General features: G+C 45.9%; 1 protein-coding gene across 1 annotated transcript; it reads left to right on the top strand.

The window, feature by feature from the left end:
* Positions 1 to 1,914: 1,914 nt before the first annotated feature.
* Positions 1,915 to 20,123, top strand: mfsd2b (MFSD2 lysolipid transporter B, sphingolipid). The gene is made up of 15 exons (XM_064340745.1): positions 1,915 to 2,289; positions 2,842 to 3,000; positions 8,574 to 8,693; positions 9,797 to 9,921; positions 11,702 to 11,825; positions 14,076 to 14,154; positions 14,588 to 14,757; positions 15,571 to 15,661; positions 16,042 to 16,163; positions 17,270 to 17,353; positions 17,869 to 17,952; positions 18,415 to 18,524; positions 18,743 to 18,886; positions 19,144 to 19,320; positions 19,733 to 20,123. The coding sequence occupies exons 2-15, from the start codon at positions 2,914 to 2,916 to the stop codon at positions 19,785 to 19,787; spliced, it is 1,572 nt and encodes a 523-aa protein (XP_064196815.1). The 5' UTR covers positions 1,915 to 2,289; positions 2,842 to 2,913; the 3' UTR covers positions 19,788 to 20,123.
* Positions 20,124 to 20,337: the final 214 nt, after the last annotated feature.

Genomic DNA, 20,337 nt, shown 5'->3' with positions numbered 1-20,337 from the left:
CAGCATGAACTGCTAAAACGGTGCTTTATATATTTTCCAGTTGTACTTCAAATAGAATTATAATTTCTAAAGTAGGCTAATACAAGTAATCATCCACTTTGATAAAATACTGACCTGACCTATTAGAAGGAATATAAACAGACGGTTATACATAGCCTACGGTAAAAGGAACATTTTCATTTAGCCTAAATAAAAATGACTGGTATTTTATTTTGATGATTTTCTTTTTTTTTAACCAACAGAAAATGCGTGCCTTTCGCGTTCGTGAACTTCTCCCATCTCACTGCGGGAAACGAATGTCACTTTAGTGCATCTTCAATATTTAACGCCGGTGGGGAGAAAACATGCTGCTGTGTCGGGCTAAGTACTGGCCTGGGGGGAGCGAGCGCGGAGGGCTCGATATCGCGTGGACGTTGCCAGTCCAAGCGGCGGAGGGACGGGACGCAGCGGTCGGAATACGCGTGGAATTGAAAGTATGGAGGCCACCTCCCTCGCGCTGACCTCGAGACTGGAGACTGCGCAGGAATGCCCTTGTCTTCATCATTCGCTCACCTTGATGGATTTTTTTCGCCCAACGGAAATGTCTCTGTGCACGGGACCCCATTTCCTTGAGTAAATTTTTAATAAGGCGCAAGCACGAAAGGAATTGCACATTCCTGAAATCCCCATAATTCCTTTGTGAATGCGACATTGTTACATCTTTACCGGCAGTCTTTTTTTTGCGCGCCTTATCTATTTTATGTGGCTTTCTGCCCTTTATCTGAACGGGGCGCTTGAGGACGTACCCCAACAATATTGATCTACGCTCCCTTGCCGGCCACTGGGGCTGCCGTTTTTGACTGAATGCCTGGAATGTCAAAGGAAGAAGTTGGTCTGCACCGTCGCGTGTTGGGATCGCTTCTTTTTCTTATCCAGCACGTGCAGCGCCTCTGGTTCTGGTTCTAATAAGTTCCCTCAGAGAGAAGAGCTCGTGGGTTTCAGCTGTGAAGAACAGGTAGCCTATACACAGGTGCGTCTTCTTCTTAGAATGAGAAGAGCTTTTTTTTTCTTTAAAAAAAAAAACTCTGTCCTATTTGAGGATGCTCGCAAATTAGACTGCAATTTAAAAAAGAACTCCAAAATCAAACGGAAACGGGTAGGCTAAATGACTTTGGGGCCTCGAGCCACTCTTGGTATCTGCAATCAGGTTTAAATAAATTGATTCGCATGCGGCGGGGTCTGTAGTCAGATGGCTGATTGATGTGTTTTTATTGTTTACCGATGATGAAAGTGTCTGAACACCACCCACGGCTTTCGCGAGGTTCGTTCACTAAACTATGCAAAGGCACGCCGCGCGGAAAGCTATCTTAAGGTCGACTTTGATGATATTACGTAATTTAGCGCAAGCTGAATTTGATTCCCTCAAATAGTTAAATAGGCCTACATGTGCATATGTTGGAATATATCTAAGATTATGCTTTATATAAAACTGCAAAATAACTACAACAATAATTGATGCATTTTATATGCAGTAATAATAATAATAATAATAATAATAATAATAATAATAATATTCATAATTCCAACCATAAGACAGACGTATTACATAAATATGGATCCAAAATCGCACTAACACAACTACAATATTCTTTGAAAAATACATCACCACAACAATGAAAAAAATCCCCTAGCTTGGTATGTAGCCTATGCTGCTACCATTTAAACTACAGTGAAACCGCTTTGACAGCTATGCTATGCGGCGTCGGGGTTCCCACAGTTATACAGACACTTAATGCTACAGTCACCAGACATATATGTGGTTCTAAGAATTGATTTCCTCCACGCCTCTGAAACCAGCCGCCGAGAATCACACCTAACTTCATTCTGCGAATTCCAAATGGGGCGCGTCACGCGCTCTCACTTTAATCCGACTGATCATGGGCACGGCAAAGAAAGAAAGACAGAAAGGTACAAAGGTGTGCTAAATTGAGGGGAATGGCTTTTGACGATCGATTATATTAGCCGAAAGTGTTTAAACTATTCAACTGAACCCTGTCGGAATGAAAAGCGGTTCGAATGTTTCGCCAGAAGTACTGATCCCTTTCCGACAATTTTTCGTTTGTTGCAGTGTAGTGCGGTAATTGTACACCTGAGGGCGCGCCGATTCACACTCTTTTAGGCGCGCTCCACTGGAACTGCGCCGTCAGCCACTGCGGTACCACTGGCTGCCTCTTCTGGAATCGCCGCGAAATGCTCCCTCACAAGCGGACTGTCTGACCTCCAGAGTCGATCCTGTCATCCAGCACGCAGGTCAGGCTTTTTTAAATCTCGGCTGGCATTTGTTTTAATAATCTGATGCTTGTAAAATAAACATGTATTGTTTGTGTGCATGTATGCAGTGTGTGTATGTGTGTATGCAGTTTTTGTGAGTGTTTGTGTGTATGTGTGTATGCAGTGTGTGTGTGTGTGTGTGTGTGTGTGTGCACCTGTGTGGGAGGGGAATTTTCTTTAGAAGCAGGGCTATGAAGTAAATGTTTGCTAGAAGTATGCAAACATTTATTTTTCTCTGGAAACTGGGACCAAAATATATATATTTTTTGCACTCACATCCTGAAGGACAACTGACATCACTCTCTCCACCGCTTCGTTAGTCATCTTTGGGCTGGAATTCTTTCTGTTTTTTTTTTTTTGCGGACTGCATCCTACCTGTGAGGTGTGCCCATGTATGTATGAGTGGACAGAGAGAGAGAGAGAGAGGGGGAAGGAGGGTGAGAGAGGGAGAGAGAAAGAGAGGGAGGGAGATTCAGCACAGTGACAGAGGAGTATGTGTGTGTGTCTGACTTCGCCCTCCCATTTTGGCAGGTGTCCAGGGCGTTTGAGGTTTATGTGAATGACAGCAGCGTTTTCGGCAGACGAGAGCTCACTGTCACAGCGATGGCGAAGAGAGAGAAGCTAGCGTGCGGCTCCTCGGACCAGCTGCTCAACCCGGCAGAACCGCACTTCAGCAAGCCGCTCCAGCAGGTAGGAAACGGAACCGCCAATCACCTGCCGATCACCTGCCGATCACCTGCCAATCACCTGCCGATCACCTGCTTACTGCCACTGCCTGCTATACCTAGGGGTGTATTTTAACGGCGTTAAAGTAACTTGGATTTGAATTAGAGTTTCAGTTTGTGTGTGTGAGAGAAAGAGAGAGAGAGAGAGAGAGAGAGAGAGAGGAGTTGTTTTATTGGCCGGTGCTTCGATCAAATTCAGAGTCGCTGTCACATTTGATTGACAGACAGGAGAAGGACAGAGAGATTAAGAGCAGCTGTAACTCAGTGTGTTTAGTGCGCTTTCTTCATTGCGGCTAAATTGTTCATCTGTGACACTGGTATGTTCTGACCTGTAGCTTTTACCTCTGCAACAGCACACGCTGTGAGATGGAAGCGGTTCGGAGACCTGTCTTTGCCTGGCCTCTCGGTGTTCCGTATGACTCTAAATAATATAGTGCCTTACACTGTTGTACAGGAAACTTCAAAGAATGTGTCGGAAATCCACTTCCATTAGTACACAGTTAATGTTTATATTAATAGTTAATCGTGTTAAAATGATGTGCACATGCAATTTTACATCAGTGAAAGATGGTTTAACTACACACTAGCATTCTGTTTGTGGCTGGTATTAAATTTAGACTATTTGTTTTATTTTTTGAAAGGAGTACTATAAGATTGGATTAAGAAATATCCTTCTTTTCAGCATCACATAAATTAGTTTAGTCGAGTTTGTACAGTACAAAATGTTAACCTCTTGTGGCTGAAAACGGGTTGGAGGTTTGAAAAAAAGCAACTTTGTAAATAGTCCTGTAGAATAACTATGACTCATCGTGTTCCTGATGTGTTCTGAAAGTTACACACTTTAAACTTTAAAGCTGGATCACATGTCCAACCACTAATGACAGATTTAAGCCATAAATAGCTGACACTTGATTTAATAGGGATGTTTATATTCTGCTTTTCCCAGCCTGCTGATTATGCCAATAACTGAATTTGAAGGGCTTTGAAATTTTGCTTTTAATGTTGGATTTATCACAGGGAGAGAAAAGATGTTTTCACATTAAAGGTACTTATTCAGCAGTAGCTCCAGAGTGAATCTCTCGACTTTGTGTGACATGAAGCCAGTTCACATATAATAATAATAATAATAATAATAACAATAATAATAATCACTGTATTTGTACAGCACCTTTCATGCCTTACCCTAGAAAAATTCAACTGGAAATAAGAATACGAAAATCTTTGTCATAAGAAAAATAAAATAAGAAGAACTGTAAGTGGCAGAAAGAGCTGTTCTTGGTTTATTTATCAGTTGGAACGATAATTTCTGTACACTTTGATTCATATGAACTTGAGAAGTTTGTTTATTTGTTAAACAACTTTAAATGTTGGTGTTTGAAGTTCATTTTAAGTCCAAAATGTTAATGAATTTATCTATATGTACATTTTTGTGGTAGACAATATTAGGGTGGAACCTCTCTTTTGTTGGGCCAGGGTCTCTGGGGAGCATTTATATGCTTGCACAGTTAAAGCAGGTTACCATGGTGATGAGGGGGGCAACAGAGCAGCCCACTGCCACCCAGTTCTGGGACTTGTCATTCAGACACCATCGCTTCCTGTTGACTTACCGTTATAAACTTTGCGAACAATAAAAATTTAAAAAATGTTTTAACCAACTGATAACCTTTGCTCTAGCACTTACATAAACAGACCACATAAACTGTGACTCATCAGAGCACAATGGAGATTGGGCTTTCTCTGGAAGTTCTGTGCAACACCAGACACAAGCATTGCTGCTAATCAAAGCTCTCGCCAAATCAGGCGCTGGCTAAATGCTTTGACAGAAAAGCCTTGGGCAGATATTTCAGAAAACACAGATTCTCCAGATGCCTTACTGTAAGAGGCAGGGCACCAGGGAAACCCTTGTTCTTCCCTTGTTTGTAGTTTTTAAAAAATATATTATTTTGATGGTGTGACTTAGAAATAATGACACCAAAAAGGTGGCATAAGAACTGATGAGCAAATGAACAGCTTCAGGTGGAAGACAAGGGACCCTGAAACCTGGAGCCAGGATTTGTGTAGCTGGTGGGTGTGAAAAACTCTGCTAATGAATAACCTGTCAGCACAAATCAGTATGGTTGCGACAGAGACCCCTGGTGGCCAGAAATGAGCGTTGCACTTTGGCAGGTTGTCAAGTGTCCGATGGCTTTGGGGAGGGTGGAGGGGGTGTTCAATCTATATGTTACAGCAGTTAAAATAAACTTAGAATTGGCCACTGTGATGGACAGCATATTCAAGACCTGTTTCAGCAACAGCATCTTGCCCCTCTTTGCAAATATGATGCCTTCAGGTGAGGCGTTATCAGAAAAATGTGAATCAATTTCCAGTGCAGTGAAAAAGATTAAATTCAAAACGCAATAAAAGCATTTTTTTTTCACGCAGGCCTCAAGTTCATTATCGGTGCTGCTTGTCCCAATTTCACACTCCAGCGTCCTCTTCCACGGCCTTTCAGACGACTGCAGTAACAATTAATCAAAGAATGAATTAATCAATCAATCAATCAATCAATCAATCAATCACATTTCATTTATATAGCGCATTTGACAAAGGATTTGGCACAACATGCTTTGCAGTTTATCCTGGTCAAAACCCCCCATAGAGCAAGCCAGAGGTAACAGTGTCAAAGAAAAACTCCCAGGAAGATGTGTAGGATGTATAAGAAATCTTGGAGGGAATCAGACTCAGTAAGGGGGGGGGTGGAGTGTTAGGGGGCGGGGGGCATCCTCGTCCGGCCAGCTCAGGGTGTAGGTAGGCAGCACCCTGATTTAAAGGAGTCACTAAATGACAATTCACTGTTCTGCAGATCTGTTCTAAAGAGAATGCTCACCCTTTATGAAAAGCTTATGAATGTGTGACAGACGTCCGCTCACATTGGCTTTAGCTGTTTGTGCACCGATGGTAAATAAAAAATGTCATTTATGCTGAGGCAGAGGAATAAACACATAAAAATTTGTTAATTACGTTTTGATTGACAGTTTATTTCCAGAGCTATGACAAGAGTTTTAAACATTAAACATTAAATATTGAATCTTTTTGGGAGCGATGCTAGCCATGGTTATCATGTAAATGTAGAAATCATGTGACTTCTGTTTGAACTCCTCTGCCAGAGACATGACAGGCGGTGGACGTTTTATTCAGTTTGTATAGTGAAAAAAATGTACAGATAAACAAATATGAACTAGGTGGCTCTGTATGTATGTATACATCAATATGTACACATAATAAGGCATATGTATTGCATGTATGTTAATTGTGCATTGCAGAAATGTTTACATAATTATCCATTCATTATTCATTCAGTTAATTCAGTGTTATGTCATTCCTCTTATTGTCATGGGAAACGCAAATATACACGTTGATGAAAGCGTGTGGCCTAGTTCACATGCATATTTAGCATTTCTTTCTGTAATTATGATTATGAATTATCATTGTTTAATTACCTATGGTAGCTGACTCCCTTGGGTGGCATACCTTGTGTATTGTGTCATTTCCATTGAACTATGTAAAGAAACTTACAACGGTTGGGTTCCTGGGTGGCTCATCTGTTTCGGTATTGTTCCAGTGTGTGGATGGGCCCCACGGTCTGGTATCTGTTAAGGCTCTGTTCTAGTGTGTGGATGGGCCCCAAGGTCTGGTATCTGTTAAGGCTCTGTACCAGTGTGTGGATGGGCCCCATGGTCTGGTATCTGTTAAGGCTCTGTACCAGTGTGTGGATGGGCCCCATGGTCTGGTATCTGTTAAGGCTCTGTACCAGTGTGTGGATGGGCCCCATGGTCTGGTATCTGTTAAGGCTCTGTACCAGTGTGTGGATGGGCCCCATGGTCTGGTATCTGTTAAGGCTCTGTACCAGTGTGTGGATGGGCCCCATGGTCTGGTATCTGTTAAGGCTCTGTTCCAGTGTGTGGATGGGCCCCATGGTCTGTTATCTGTTAAGGCTCTGTACCAGTGTGTGGATGGGCCCCATGGTCTGGTATCTGTTAAGGCTCTGTACCAGTGTGTGGATGGGCCCCATGGTCTGGTATCTGTTAAGGCTCTGTACCAGTGTGTGGATGGGCCCCATGGTCTGGTATCTGTTAAGACTCTGTACCAGTGTGTGGATGGGCCCCATGGTCTGGCATCTGTTAAGGCTCTGTTCCAGTGTGTGGATGGGCCCCATGGTCTGGTATCTGTTAAGGCTCTGTACCAGTGTGTGGATGGGCCCCATGGTCTGGCATCTGTTAAGGCTCTGTACCAGTGTGTGGATGGGCCCCATGGTCTGGTATCTGTTAAGGCTCTGTACCAGTGTGTGGATGGGCCCCATGGTCTGGTATCTGTTAAGGCTGTGTTCCGGTGTGTAGATGGGCCCCATGGTCTGGCATCTGTTAAGGCTCTGTTCCAGTGTGTGGATGGGCCCCACACTCTGGTATCCATTAAGGCATTGTTCCAGGGCATAGGTGGTACTGAATCAGGGCTGTGCCAGTGCTAACTGTAGCTGACTGTAGCATGACTGGCCTGGCACTCCTGCACCTGAAGAATGAGGAACCAGTCCTCTGTCAGTAAACAGGAAGTGTGCGGTTAGCTGGAACGTGCACAGATTCCAACGCTGACCAGTGTGTGCGCTGGTCCGGCTTTTGCTCCTGACATTTATAATTCTGACCAGCCATAAACCGTGAAAGAATTTACAAGCGAACATAAAAATAAGCAAACAAAAGAAAATACATTTGGGATTTAATTACAGGGTGATTTCAAAGGACAGTCTTGTGGCTGTCATGTATAAATCAAACCTGGAGGAGTGCTGGGTGGTTTGTCCCGTTAAGGCACTGTTATAGCAGTGTTTGGCCCCACAGTATCCATTATTGTAATGTCAGTCTCTCTGGATAAGCCTGAAAGTAATGGTGTAATGTAAGGTAATGTTGCAGTGTGTGGATGGGCCTCACGGTCTATAGAAGCCTAACTATGCCAAAACTGACGGAGAGGTCATTTTTAGCTGTGGGTGGGGCTGTCTGTTACAAATCTGAAAGGAGGGGTCTCTGCCAGGCTGGTCTCTCTCCTGTGTGCAGTGTCTTTGAGATAACCTCAGACTAAACATCCAAACTGCCGGTCTATCAGATTTCACATCTGCAGCAGCCAAATCTCTGGGGCTAGGGGGGTGGGGGGTGGAGATGGGGGGTTAGAGGGGCACTCTAAACTGAACCAGCCATGTCTCCCTCTCAGACAGGATGAAATAATAATCTCCAGTCCTTCCAGTTTTGTCTGTCTGTTTGTATTCAGATATTGTATTTGCATTTTGGTTCTTGGTCATCACTGACCATGCGCTGGTGCGTGATGTTGCGTCTGCTGTATATATATGCTGACTCAGATCTGGCACTTTCACTCATATTAATCAGCTAAATACACGTGTCTTTCTCCTATATTGCAGGGCACTCCGAATAAGACATCAAATGCCATGTTATTATGTATATGCTATTGTGTGGATGCGGGCTTATTAATTGTGGGCGGGACTTGTCTCTGTGTTTTCAGACAGAAGAGCGGCTGACCATTTGCAGTAAAATCTGCTTCGCCATTGGTGGAGCCCCCAGTCAGATAGCAGGAAGTGCCACGGCCTTCTTCCTGCAGATCTACCTGCTGGATGTGGCACAGGTGAGAGCGCACATACACACGTACACACACACACACACACACACACACACACCTGAGGCGGCACTCTCGCTCGTGGGAATACGAGCGTGGAATGCAAGCTCCCATTTCACTGGGCATTCCTGTGGTTTCTGTTTTAACGGCAGCCTATAAGTTCAATCATACATTTGGCAAAAACAACCGCAGTCTCCTCTGCATTCATCTGTGCGTACATTTTTGGCGCAGTGTGTATGGAAGGATGTTTCAGAGAGCCCATTATTATTTTGAAGAATGAGTGCCAAGCGGTTCTCTTTCATGTCGGCTTGGCCTTATTCAATTGAACGGACGCTCAGTAACGCAGTGAAGTTAAACCTCTGTGATGCCAGACAGGTTCTTGGGCCTGCAGCACGTAGAGGCTTCAAGGTGAAAGGGTCTCCTGAGCAGGTGCCGCTGTGAAGGCATTAGCTGAATGGATATCACAGTATAATAACTGTAATAGAAGTTTTTTTGCGACTTCATCAAAGTGGAAGAAAGGAAGAAAGATGAAATCTTTTTGAGAACAAAAGTCTCCTTGCCCTGAGGCAGTGCAGGCTAAATATACTCTGACCTGCTTAATTATAATCTCAGCTGCATTAATAACTGATGGGCAGGTTTATAATGCATGAAACAAGCCTGTGAGCGCTAGTGCTAATGCTAACGCTTGCCTCCTTTCTCCAGATTAACTCTGTCTAAACCACCACGTGCTATGCTACGCTAACACACCTTCCTCCCAATGAACCTCTAACCCACGTGCTAAAACGCACACCTCTCCTCCCCAGATTAACTCTGTCTAAACCTCCACAGTGCTAACGCTAACGCTACCACACACCTTTCCTCCCCAAATGAACTCTGTCTAAACCACCACAGTGCTAATGCTAACGCTAACGCACACCTCTCCTCCCCAGATTAACTCTGTCTAAACCACCACAGTGCTAACGCTAACGCACAGCTCTCCTCCCCAAATTAACTCTGTCTAAACCACCACAGTGCTAATGCTAACGCTAACGCACAGCTCTCCTCCCCAAATTAACTCTGTCTAAACCTCCACAGTGCTAATGCTAACGCAAACACACACCTCTCCTCCCCAGATTAACCCTTTCCACGCCTCTGTGGTGCTGTTCGTGGGAAAAGCCTGGGGTGCGGCCATGGACCCACTGGTGGGATTCTTCATCACCAAGAGCAAGTGGACCCGGATCGGTCGGCTCATGCCCTGGTGAGCTGGCACCACCACACACACGCACACACACACGCACACACACACACACGCACGCACGCACGCACGCACACATCAGTCTGAATCCTGAGATACATGGCAGCATGCATGCTCTAAATCAAAGACGTGTACTGAGCGCCCTCTATTATGGCGATGCCTAAGTATCACCTGTAATTAGTCGCAGTAACAAGCTGTTATCATCATCGTGAGAAAGGCCGTTCAGTTGCCAAGGCAACGCAGGATTGCAGTCTCACAGGAAGTCTCCCAACGGCCATAATGGTCCACTGCATAGCTGAGGGTGTGACATCACAGTCACAGACAGGAAGTGACTGTTTGTGTGAAGTCCAGGCTCTGATTTATGGGGACCTTCCTGCTCGACTGAGCCAGAAGCTCAGCACCACATCCTGTTCATTATCACGTACCCCACCCACACGCATACCACACACACAAACAAACAAACCCACACACAGTCAGATACACACACAAACATGCCCACACACATTACATTACATTACATTACAGGCATTTAGCAGACGCTCTTATCCAGAGCGACTTACACAACTTTTACATAGCATTTTATTGTATCCATTTATACAGCTGGATATATACTGAAGCAATTTGTAAGTACCTGTCAGTACAACGCAGTCCAGAATCGACCTGCAACTTTGGTACAAGCCATCTTACCACGTGCACTCCTCCGACACACACACACACACACACACACAAACACATACACACACTCAGATACACACACACAAACATGCACCCACACACACACGCACTCACACACGTACTTAGACCTCATATAACTGATAGTTGATTGATGGGATGCAATCCCCTGTTTCTGCGTCTGTGGCCACCTACAGGACAGAACAGAAACTGCATGCATTTTTTCTTCACGAGTGCCGCACACCGTACCGTGTCTGTTTTTCTGCCTTTAACTTGCTTGTTTAGAGAAAAAGAGAGACTGAGGGATTACAGTGTGGTTTGTGTGTGTTTGTTTTATAAAAGGCTGCTGACTGAGTCTCACAGTGAATGACCAAATCTGATTCTAGAAGCACTTGATGTGTAGAGCGGGGAGTGGGGAGAGGCGGACTTTAGACCCCTTTGTTCCCCATTCGAATGGACACTGTTTTGGCAGAGTGGATCTTTCCACTGCTGGTCCTGCAAGCCATCTTACAGAATGTTCTAACGGACCCATTCAGAATGCCCCACCCCCCTCCCCCCCCCCCCCCCCCCCCCGTGTCTCTCCGCGAGACCCATGACCCAGCATGCTTTACTGCGGCATGCGCACGGACAGCCCTTTGTCTGTCAAACAATCGCCATGGGAACACAAGGCCCGGCGGCCCTGTGCTGGCTCTGCACAGAGACATGGAGGGTGCCAGAACAGGCAGCTCTGTGCACTTTACACGCGAAACAACTGCATGAGTCAGGGTGTGTGTGTGTGTGTGTGTGTGTGTGTGTGTCTGGGGTCCTGGTTGTGGAAAGCTGTAGGGTGTGTAATTGTTTTCTCCTAAAAATCTGCAACCATTTCAGACCCAAGAATGGTGTCAGTCAAGCACATTAATTTATCAATTGCGGGTTTAGTAATAATGAATACATACTACCTGTTGTGGATATAAACAGGTGGTTATGAGTTCAGATCCCTGCTATAGGTAATAGTACATTTTGTGGATATAAACAGGTGGTTATGAGTTCAGATCCCCTGCTATAGGTAAGAGTACCTGTTGTGGATGTAACCTGGTGGTTATGAGTTCTCTCCCCTCTGGCTCTCCTGCAGGATGGTGGGGTGCACTCCGTTTGTGGTGATCTCCTATTTTTACCTCTGGTACGTCCCGCCCTTCTCCAGCGGGAAGTTCGTCTGGTACCTGAGTTTCTACTGCCTGTATCAAACCCTCATCGCGGTAAGCATATCTAGTGATCTAGGATCTTCTATCTTGTTCCTCTATCACTTTCATGTTATTCTTGTATCTCCATCCAGCACTTATACTACACCTGTGTCGTTATCTTGATGTTGCAGCTTGTCGTCATGCTTCATTCTAGTTTGATTTACAATAACTCTCTGACCTAGCCTGTGCTTACTGTGTGTGCTGGACTGTTTATGGCTATGGATAACTGCTACAGAATGCGTATTGTTCCTTATCAGCCTTTGGTATGCACTTAGTGCATGAAAGCACCTGCCTGAGAATGATTGTGTAACTTTCTTCAACAATGGGAATGCAGGGGGTGGTGGAGTCAAAAGAGTGCCAGGACTCTCCACGTTGATTGAGTGTGTCTGGGCTGGAGGTGCTGATTTTGTGACTCTTCACACTGACCCAAACGCACCCTCGTTCAGCGGAGATTGACATTGCGAACCAGGGTCGGGTGGTGCTGTCAAACATAAGCAGCCAATCAACAGTCTCTCTGTATAATGTTCGCGAACCACTCTTACACAGTAAAATGTCCAGTGTTAAGTCAACGCTAAGAGCTAAGAGCTGATTCAGCACTGAACAATTTACTGTGCACCTTGTCCTGTGAGCTGAAACATACTTTGTTTAATCGGGGAGCAGCTTAATTAGGGAGAGTGTGATACCGAGCATGAAAGTGTGGAGTTGGCAACCCTGTGAAAAAGAAACTGTGCTCACAACAGCCATCGCTGAATGTTGGAAAACTCACAGTTGCTGCATGTACGTATGTCTGTACAGTAGTCATCAATACAGAGTTCGCTGAACAGTAAGATCAGAACATACCTTCAACATCATACAGTATTTTCTTTGCGGTTTACTGTGTTTTTTGCGTTACTAAGGTCCACCCCGATTCTAACCCCGATGCTCTTCTCTTGAACATGTGTTTTATAGTAGCGGGGACGCGCAGCCCGCAGTGCGGTGCGCTGTAATGACATGGCATCCTAACTGCTTGATAAATGCGCGCGGTTTGTGGGGCTGGGAACCTCAGCAGCGTGTAAATGCCGGTTTCCGCTTTTAGCTTTTTTCGCTTATTGTTTTGCGCGAGGCTTCAAACAACTGCTGGCGCTGCTGCCCCGCTACATCCATTTGGACTGGTCAAAAACAACAGGATTCCACGAAAAATGTGAACATTTAACATACAAAAACAATCGCACACTTTCCGGGTCGAGAAAACTGATTAAAAAGTTTTTCCTCCAATATTGTTGAGTCATTTAGCCATTCCGACCCGGCCTGGTTCCGTAAATAACGGTCCAACAATTATCCGCAAATGACATGCCTCTTGCATTATGGCACAAAGCAAGGCAGGGAGAACGCTGTAAAGGCCTTTCATAAACAGGTTTATTTTTGGTCGTCTTTCGGTCGTTCGGTTAGCCGCAATGCTGACTCCACTCTCGCGCAAATTACAAAGGGAGGAGATGCCGGGATTACGAGCGAATTAAGAAACACCCAGAAAGGCCTACTATCCTGGGCGACGCAAGGGAAAACTATCACGAATCTAAATCAGAAAAATGCATAATTTAAATCTTACCGGAAAAAAAAGTTTTAGCTTATATTATACGGTACTACAACATTTACGAATGCAGTTATATTTATCGTTGTTACGCCATCAGTTTTAATGTATGTTCACCGAAGCTGCCCTAATGATAGTATTTAGAATTTTTTTTTAAATTATTAATTCATATGAAAAGATTGGAGGTGGCATGTCGCCCTGCACAGTAAAATGTCCGGTGTTAAGTCAACTCTGACAGTGTTCATTCAACTCTTAACAGATAACATTTGGATTGTGTCCCACTCTGGAATGTGAGACCCAGTGTTATCTACCAAGAGTTGAATTAATACTGTTAGAGTTGAATCAACACTGGACATTTTGCTGTGTCTACCCACAAACCTACGTGTATGACCAGAAGCGACTTAGCTTCTGGTCAGCTCAGAGGAGTACAGTGGTTCTGTTTGCATAAAGCGAGAGGTGATTTGTGGTCCTGGTTGGCAGGATGGCCCAGTGCCTGGCAAACACAAATAAGCAGGTCCCTGGGAAACGCTGGGGATTATTTAAAGGAGCCAATAAACCAGTCAAACGGGGTCACCAAGGCCCCGAACGCAACAGAAGGGACCCTGGGGGTTTAAAGTGGAGGCCTGTAATTTTGGGGATTCTTATGTCTCTGACCGCATCGCCTGTGTCCCCCCTTCACCCCCCCCCCCCCCCCACAGTGTTTTCATGTGCCGTACTCCGCCCTCACCATGTTCCTGAGCGCCAATCAGAAGGAGCGAGACTCTGCCACAGCCTACAGTAAGTACCTGTGCTAATGCTAACACCAGCATTCAGGCTACTGCTGTCTGTGGGCCTACAGTAGGTACCTGTGCTAATGCTAACGCTAACATTTAGGCTACTGCTGTTTGCAGGGCTTCAGTAAGTACCTGTGCTAATGCTAACCCCAGCATTTAGGCTAGTACTGTCTGTGGGCTACAGTAGGTACCTGTGCTAATGCCAACACTAGCATTTAGGCTACTGCTGTTTGCAGGGCTTCAGTAAGTACCTGTGCTAATGCTAACCCCAGCATTTAGGCTAGTACTGTCTGTGGGCTACAGTAGGTACCTGTGCTAATGCTAACACCAGCATTTAGGCTACTACTGTCTGTGGGGCTACAGTAGGTACCTGTGCTAATGCTAACCCCAACACTTAGGCTACTGTGGCTGTAGTCTCTAACATGCTGTGTCTGCAGGGATGACGATGGAGGTTTTGGGGACGCTGGTGGGGGCCGCGGTACAGGGCCAGATCGTGGCCAGCGCCCACACGCGGAATCACTGCTCCGCCCACAACCTGACAGCCACGCCCCTGGAGAACAACGGCTCCGCCCACATCACCCCCATATCCGACTTCCTCTCTCATGCGGTAAGCGGTCCAATCACCAGTCACAGCTGCTCGTCATAACTGGACCCCTTCAGACCCCTAAATCAAGAGCTACTAAGCTGAGCCGTGTATTATATTTATATTATATTTAATAAATTCATTATTGTATATTTGAGCATAGTAGGATATATGGTTCTTAAGACCGAGACCAGAGACTTCAGATGAAGACCCAGGTCTTAGGAGGTTATTCCCAAGCGGCTGACTCTGGGCGTCGACTGTTTGGAGATGGAGAGGAGGCTGACCTTAGTAAGCCCTGTTTGTGCATTCTAACCGGGCGAATGGGCAAAGTCCTGTGGCCTGTCTGCAAGCCCTGTCCCGGGCCAGCATTCCACACCGCCTCTGTGGAGCGGCTGCTTATCAGCCCGGGGCACACACACACACACACACACACACACACACACACCCCGCCCTTCCGCGATTTATGGAAACTGAGAGTAGTTTCGCGTTCAGTCTGAAATAATAAACCACTCAGTGGTGTGGTCAATGTAGAAATAATAAACATAACTGCAGTGACTACGCTGAGTGGCGATTGGGTTAGCTGCCTGTTTTGTTTTTTTGGGGGGGGGGGGGGATACTACTGAAGTCTCGGAAAAGATTGCAAATGCATATGCGCTGTGTTTTTAAAAAGTCACTTTTTCCCGAACAAAGTTGACCCTCAAAAAACGAGAAATGAATCATTTGAAGCTGAAAGAGAAATACATTTTGAGATTCTGATTATGCGCATACATGGCAGTTCTCTCCTTCTCATCAGTGAAAAGCAATGCAGTGAAAGCGTCTCTCCTCTCTCCCCTACAGAAGGAGATGTATATGATAGCCGCGGGAGTGATAGGAGGCATCTTCCTGCTTTGCACCCTCGTGATGTTCCTGGGGGTCAAAGAGAAAGACGGTGAGTCTCAGGCTGGGTTGAAATGTTGAGGCAAATTCTCAGTGTATGGGGCCTGATATACTATGGCCTTTAGCGCACGCAAAACTAATAACACAACCAATGATTGGTGCACAACAAATGCCATGACCAATCATTGGTCATTTTATTGGTTTCGCGTGAGCTAAATGGTTTTGCACGTGCTAAAGGTTTTAGTAAATCAGGCCTATAATGTTATTTGTTAGGACCCACCCCATCACACTCGTCTTCACAGAGGCTAACATGATTGGATGATAATTATGTAATGGATGTTTGGACCCACATGATTGGCTGATGATGATGTAAGGGATGTTTGGACCCACATGATTGGCTGGTGATGATGTAATGTGTATTGCTATTGGCAGACCCGTACGCACGAAGCACAGGGAAGCCTATCCCGTTCCACAAGGGGTTCCTCCTGGTGATGCGGCACTGGCCCTACCTCACGCTGACCGCCGCCTTCCTCTTCATTGGCGTGGCTATCCAGGTAACCGCTTAACCCCCCCTACTCTCACACCCCCCCCCCAACTCAACCCCACACTCACCCTGCTTATCCCCACTCTCACACCCCCCCGCCCGGCCCACTCATCCCCACACTCACCCCCAACTCAACCCCACACTCACCCTGCTTACCCCCACTCTCATCCCCACCCTCACCCCCACTCAAATAAGATTCATTACTGAAGTCCCTTAATTAAATGTTAATGGCTCCACTGTCAATGTATACCTGTGAATAAACATCTTTATTACTCACTTAAGTGGCTCAAATGAGCAGCAGTAGTATCAGACTTTAGTCTCATTCTGTTCACCACAAAACAAGCGCCCTTCCTAACAGTCTGGATCGGCAGACACTTGGGTTGGGTTAATTGACCCTGAGTTCAGACTCAGTTGACATCTCAGTCTTTTCAAAGTTAGCTGGAGCTCAGAGGGGAGAGAGAGAGTAAATGTGTGCTTACGTCTGGGGCTTTGGCCTGTGACACGCCACATGGTTTCTCTGTGAGTCTGGCCGACCCCTCCCCGCCCAGCGACGCACCGCATGGTCTCTCCGCCACCCCGCCCCACGCCCCCGTGGGGGAACCTCGGCGGGTCGGCCAGATTTCGGAGGCTCCTCCGCGCCTTTTTCACGGGCCGAGCAAAACCACATCCTGCATCTTTACTTCCCTAAAGAATGAGTCGACGGTCGCAGGCGTCCCGTCTTATATTTTCTGCCAGGCCCCCGTTCGCCAAACACGGCCAAGTTTTGGAAGCGTGGGGTGAAGAGCTGGCCTGTGTTCAGCACTCAAAAGACAAGTTTTTTCTTTGCTATATGTTCTTTATTAAATAGCACACTTGCTATTTAATAATTACAATTAAATAGCGAGACACACTCTCTCAGTCAAGCCATTAGTGCCAATGCCAAAATGGCCGCCTTGCTACTGTATACTATAATGAAGGAAATGTTTGTCTTTTAGCGGCAAACTGATCAGTGTTGATCAGTGTTTATTATGCACCGGCTCATTCCTGAGTGCGGTCTGTCAAATTCATCCGTGTGCCCGGGGGGTTGTGGGTAATGTTGAGCGGTGATTGTGATTGGCTGATCCTTCGTGTCCGCAGCTGGTGCAGAGTAACTTCGTGCTCTTCTGTACGTACGCGGTTGACCTTCGAGACCACTTCCATTACATCGTGCTGATCATACTGGTGAGTGCTGGATTTTTTTACAGTTATTTTGTAGTACAAAAAACCTATTGTTTAAGTTTCATTTCAAGAGTACCTTCAAGAAAAATGTAACATTTGTTTTCCTGTAAATTAACATGATATCTAATCATGTATGTTTAGCCAACTTCAACGGTACCCTATATATTGTGAAATGTGCGATTAGCCATGATCTCAGTCATTATGGCAGCCTTAACAGTAGCAATAGGAAGTATGAGTATTTGTTTTATAGGGTAAGATAACCGATAGTCAGTCATTGCATACTTCACATCAAATGACCACGCATAATTTCATAATCACGCATAATTTGAGTTTCACGTAGCTGTTGACCTGTAGGCTCCAGTAAATCCATACTCCATGGTGACTTAAGTGGGAAAATCGTGAATGGAAAAGGTCCCTTGCGGAGAATTTAGTGCTGTTCTTGCAGTCTGCACAAAACTAAAAATAAAAACAACAATTAAAACAAAAAAAAAAAACCCCGAAATCCGGTCTTGGCGCAGATATCGGCGGCGGTGAGCATTCCGCTGTGGCAGTGGTTCCTGGGGCGGTTCGGCAAGAAGACGGCGGCGTACTGCGGCATCACGGTAAGCGGTCTCCCCCCCCCCCCCACGTCCCCCCCTCAGACTGCAGCCACGTACCAACCCCCCCCCCCCCCCCAGACTGCAGCCACGGACCGCAGACCCTGTGTTGTGCCTTTTCCCTTCAACCTTGAAATCTACTGAGGTCTAACTCATAGGTGTAAAAAGGCTCCATATTCCTGACCCCCATTCATCCTGTGCATTTGTTCGGCATCCAGTTTCCTCTCATCTAGCGCCACCCTGTGGTGACATTGTTAATCACTGCCGGTGAATAACGACTGCTTAATTTTAAACTGTGCATTCAGTAGGTGCTCATTTAAACTGAAATTATACAATTAGCATTTTCACACAATGCATTTCTACGGCTTGATATTTCCATTAATCAAGTCGTGATCAAACAGTGCCCAATCCTGGTTTTGACTCCCGTGTTCACGTTTATCATGTTTTGTTTTTGTGCATGTCTTTCAGTGGATGGTGCCCTTCACCATCTTGCTGGTCTGCTTTCCCAACCTCGTGGTGGCGTACGTGGTTGCCGTGGCGTCCGGACTGAGCATAGCCGCCTCGATGCTGTTGCCATGGTGAGTGACTGCCATTGGTGGGAAGACCAGGGGTGAAAGGTCAAAGTCTGGGGTGCTGGGAGGAGTTCAGAGGAGCTGGGGTCACACAACAGAGCTTCCAGTTTCTTTACTCCTTTAATCTAACATCCCGATGAGAAGCACTGCAGGACACAGATTTTGGGGGAAACGTTTGTGTCGTGCCTCGTTGCTAACCCGCGGGACGTGTCGTGTGGTCGCAGGTCGATGCTCCCGGACGTGGTGGACGATTTCAGGCGGGCGAACCCCGACTCTCGGGGGCACGAGGCCATCTTCTACTCCTTCTACGTCTTCTTCACCAAGTTCGCTTCGGGGATATCGCTGGGCGTCTCCATGCTCTCTCTGCAGTGAGTTTCCGTCCCTTTAGAGAACCTGCGCCTCAGCCATAAGCATCAGACCAGCTCTGAATGCTCGCCATGAGCCATAATCTCACTCCTCTTATGAGCATATGCTGGTTAAATGCACCACATCACACCAGCTGTGAATACATGCACTTATCAGAGTTCTCAGACAACTGCCTGCCCAGGAGTGTGCTGTGTGGATGTACAGCGGTGCATGCTGGGATATGAAGGGCGCAGCACCTGATTGGTCCGTTTGGTTGCAGGTTCGCTGGGTACAAAACAAGGCACTGCCAACAGCCCGAACCCGTGGTCTACACCCTCAAATTGCTGATGGGTGCAGCTCCCGTAGCCTTCATCCTGATTGGCCTGGCCATCCTCCTCTTCTACCCAATCACAGAGGAGGTGCGTCAGAAGAACAAGCTCTCTCTGGACCAGCTCAGGTACGACCCGCTCAGGTAATGCCGTTGCCATGGCAGCCAGGGGTACAAGGAATGAGTCTGACTAAACAACAGCAAGCTTTTATTTTTCATTTAAAAAATGTTTCTGGTTCCCATGGCAACCTCTGGCCTTAATTACTGTACTTAATTAGCTGTAACGTTTACGCCACCTGATATTTTAGCTACATTTCTTGGTAAGCGCATGAATGACAGCCAAAGACTGTTCTTGTGTCCCTAAATGAACTGTGATCTAATCTTCGAGTGAACCAGTGAGACAGTGTCAGTGTGTACACCCAGTTAGCTCATTTAGCCACTGGTAATTGGCGGAAACAAATCCCTGCGTACACATCGACCTTCCAGGTCTGGAATTCCCCACCCTTGTTTTGACACGCAATTATCATTGTGCCCTTCACAGGGAACAGGGTCTCGGCACAGGAAGTGAAGCAGAGGACCTGAGGGGTGAAGTGTGACACACACCCACCCCCCCCACCTGGGACCCCCCGAAACCAGACTCTACCTGGGACACTTTATATTCCACTGCCTGGGAAAATGATCTACTATTAGTGTATATTACACTGGGAAAGAATTATTTGTATGTTTTAATATGAACATTGAAGTTTCTATATTTTTACTTGAACCTGTACTGTATTGCTATCATATATATATATAAATTATTTATATAAATTAATGTTTAATAACTATTTCACTATTTTTTTCCATCCCATAACTGGGATCATTATTGAGTATTGATTGAAGACACATTACTGTGGTGTGACGTTGTTGCTCAATAAAATGGAGGAGGTGCCCTTTGTCGTGAACCAATGAGTAGTTATTTCCGACAAGTCATAATCTTGTGTAGGCGGGGCTTCAGTTTGTGGTGGCATTTCAAGCCAAACCGACGCCATGACCAAAATACTGTTGGCTAGAACCTAATGTTTAAGGACTGTTAGCGAAAAACGAGCTTCTTCGTTCTTTTTCAAAAGTTCAGAGCATCTGTGGTCGCCACCGAGAGGAGACCGG

This window comes from Anguilla rostrata, chromosome 6 (assembly GCF_018555375.3).
Source record: "Anguilla rostrata isolate EN2019 chromosome 6, ASM1855537v3, whole genome shotgun sequence".
NCBI classification, from domain to species: Eukaryota; Metazoa; Chordata; class Actinopteri; order Anguilliformes; family Anguillidae; genus Anguilla; species Anguilla rostrata.
This window is presented reverse-complemented; position numbering and strand designations above follow the sequence as displayed.